This window comes from Arachis ipaensis, chromosome B3 (assembly GCF_059453495.1).
Source record: "Arachis ipaensis isolate K30076 ecotype BB chromosome B3, ASM5945349v1, whole genome shotgun sequence".
Taxonomy (NCBI): Eukaryota; Viridiplantae; Streptophyta; class Magnoliopsida; order Fabales; family Fabaceae; genus Arachis; species Arachis ipaensis.
Window position 1 is genome coordinate 119,450,782 of NC_142438.1, and position 3,324 is coordinate 119,454,105.

The window sequence follows — 3,324 nt, forward strand, 5'->3', positions numbered from 1 at the left end:
CACTTCATTTGTTTTCTCATTAACAACACAGCATTCAAGTCTTTTGAAGGTCACTAAATATCCGAAATCACACAGCTGACTTATACTCAAAAGATTGTGCTTCAAATCACATACCAAAAATACATCATCAATAAAAGTAGATTGTTCATTACCTATTTTTCCAACAGCAATGATTTTACTTTTACCATCATCTCCAAAGGTCACAAAACCTCCATCATACTTGTTTAGTTTGATGAAATAAGTTGACCTTCCAGTCATGTGCTTTGAGCATCCACTATCCATGTACCACATGTTCTTTTCGTTCTTGGATGCTAGGCAAATCTGCATGAAGAGTTTCAAGTAGCCTTAGGTATCCAAATAAATTTGGATCCTTTGAAGTTAATCCATCTTGGTTGCCCAAGTGCATTGAAAGTACAAACAACATTGTAAATTTGGTTTCCCACAACTCTCTTTTCAATGAAACATTGTGCATATGAGTGACCAAATTTTTTGCAATTAAGGCAATGATTTTCTGATGCATGTTGCTGAAATTTTGATGAGCTACCATGCTGGAAATGATTAAATGATTGACATTTTCTGGTTTTTGGAAGAGGTGCATTTCTTTTGACAAACTGATTTTTGTTATAATTATTCCTCTTTGCAAAAGCATTTTCACCAGAATTTTGAAAACTTTTGAATTTTTCGAAACTGAAGTTTTGTTGTAAAAAGGTGGTTTCTTGAAAGCTACCTCATTTTTCGAGTTGAATCCTAAACCTAGCCTGTTTGTAGTGGGTTCGGTTCTTGGTGAAGGTTCAGTTTCATTTGTATGGACTTCATCAAATTTTTCTTCAAGTGTGGGAACATATCCAATACCAGATTGGTTGGATGGGTATTTGGTATTTGATGAAGAAGCCATAAATTTTATAGAGGAATCATTAAAAACTGCACTTTCCTTGGTTATGTAACCTAAACCAGATTTTTTTCAAAAAATAGTCTTTGGCTTGCAAGTAATTTATCCATGTTACTAGAACTTTGAGCAAATTTTGCTAAGTCACCATTCAGCCTTTTAATCATATCATTTAGTCTTTCATTTTCAGCAATTAACTCATGAGAAGGATCCACAATGTGCTTTCCTTTTAATTTTTCAAGTTCAGATTTTAGAAATATGTTTTCTTCAATAATGTCCAAAGCACATTCAGTTTCCTTTACTTTTTCTTTTAAAAAATCATTTTCAGCTCTTAACACATCTCTTTCAGATCTGCACTCATTGTATTTGTCAAGCAGTTTTGAGGTGTTTAAAGTAAGATCATCAATGATGGCATGTAAATCATCCATAGACAAGTCAAAGTAATTTACCTCATCAAAATTATTGTTTCCATCCATGAAACAATCTTTGTCTTCACCTTCAGAGTTTTCTTCCTCATTGGAGTCGTTCTCAAGATCCTCCCAAGCTGCCATGAGCACTCTCTTATTTTCCTTCTTTCCTTTGTCCTCTTTCTTGAGCTTTGGACAGTTTAGCTTGAAGTGTCCAGCCTCCTTGCAATGATGACATGTCACCTTGCTCAAGTCTATCTTGTGTTCCTTTGAGTTTGAACCCTTGTATTTGCCCTTGTTCTTCATCATCCTTCTAAATCTCCTAGCAAAAAATAAAAGCTCATCATCTGAAATACCATCACTAGACTCACTCTCTTTTGGTTCTATTTTTGACTTGAGGGCTATTCCCTTTTTCTTTGAGTCCGAGTTTGTGTGTGTGGTTTCATAGGCAAGGAGTTTTCCTCTTAGCTCATCATAGGTTATAGGACTTAGGTTATTGCTCTCGGTTAGGACAGTGACAGTGGTTTCCCATTCTTTTGTGAGGCTTCTAAGGAGTTTTCTCACTAGGGTTTGTTCTGAGTAGCTTGTACCCATAGCATCAAGGTAGTTGATTATGATTGAGAATCTCTCAAACGCTTCATCAATGCTTTCTCCATCCTTCATGTTGAACATCTCGTATTCTTTTCGTAGCATATCAATCCTCGTTTCTTTGACCTGTTTAGTGCCTTCGTGTGTAACTTGGAATTTTTCCCAGATTTCTTTGGCTGTCTTGCATCTAGACACCTTTCGGTACTCTTCAAAACTGATAGCACAGTGAAGAAGGTTGATGGCTTTCGCATTCAACTCCATCTTCTTCTTGTCATCCTCATTCCATTCAGCTTCTTCTTTTGGAGTCACCACTCCATCAGCACTTATTTTTGTTGGAATCTTGGGACCGCTCATAATAATCTTCCATATGTTGTAGTCAATGGACTGGATGAAGATCCTCATCTTTTCTTTCCAGTAGGCATAGTTCTTCCCGTTGAAGAAAGGTGGCCGATTGTTTGACTGGCCTTCAGTGAGGGTGTAGGCAACTGTGGTTGTGCCCAAGTTGTTCGCCATTGGATCTTTGCTCCAAGCGGTTAAGCTTAATTCTTGAGACCTTAGCTCCTGATACCAATTGAAGATTGTGGTAGGCTTAGAGAAGGGGGATTGAATCTATGCCTTTCTTTTTAATTACTGAACTGACCCTTTTTAACAATCTTTGAAATCTGATTCTGTTTGAACTCAGCAGCGAAAATTTATGAGACAATTTATTTTTATCTCATGAATATCAGAAAATAGAACAGTGCAGAGAAGAGAAAAGCTAACATCAGCATATATCCTGGTTTAGTTGCCTTGTGCTATGCAACCTACATCCAGTCTCCTCCACAACAATGGAGGAATTTTCACTATAGTTAACAGTATTACATACACCAATTCCACAGGATCGACACAATCCTTTCACACTCAAGTTCTAACCCAACTTGACATTGGCTATGCTAATACCTAACTATTCACTCTTAGTGCTAACCCAACTAAGAAAGGGATACCTTATAGGTACAAGATACAAGACACAGACTCACCTAAAGAAATCTGAAATAACTCTAGGCTTTTCTCTCAAGTGTTTCACTCATCATCTTTCCACTCATTGGCTTTTACTTGAGACCTCTCTATATGCCTTTTCACTTAAGAAATTACAGAAAGATAAATATTGAAAAGTAAATTACAATATGTAAAACATGAAGGAGATTGACTTCATCAACAGCCTCTTTGCTTTGTGATAAACCAGATTTGCATGTCTCTGATTCAGTTCTTCATTTTTGGCAGAATGCTTCTTTGAAAAAAAACACTGTCCAATTAGAGGAACTTCTTCAGAGAATTTCTTCACAGAACAAAACCTCAATACTCTGGGTGATCTCTCCTTGGCTTCTGAATGAACAACAAACCTCTTTTATCTCTTTGCATTTTGCTTGGTTGCTCTTCCTAGGTCAGCTTCTTGAGCACTGTGCT

The 3,324-nt window shown here is 36.8% G+C and overlaps 1 protein-coding gene across 1 annotated transcript; it reads right to left on the reverse strand.

Moving 5' to 3' along the window:
• Positions 1-311: 311 nt before the first annotated feature.
• LOC148572229 (uncharacterized) lies at positions 312-1,986 on the reverse strand. The gene is made up of 2 exons (XM_088507416.1): positions 1,223-1,986; positions 312-321 (listed from the first exon to the last, which is right to left on the reverse strand). The coding sequence occupies exons 1-2, from the start codon at positions 1,984-1,986 to the stop codon at positions 312-314; spliced, it is 774 nt and encodes a 257-aa protein (XP_088363542.1).
• Positions 1,987-3,324: the final 1,338 nt, after the last annotated feature.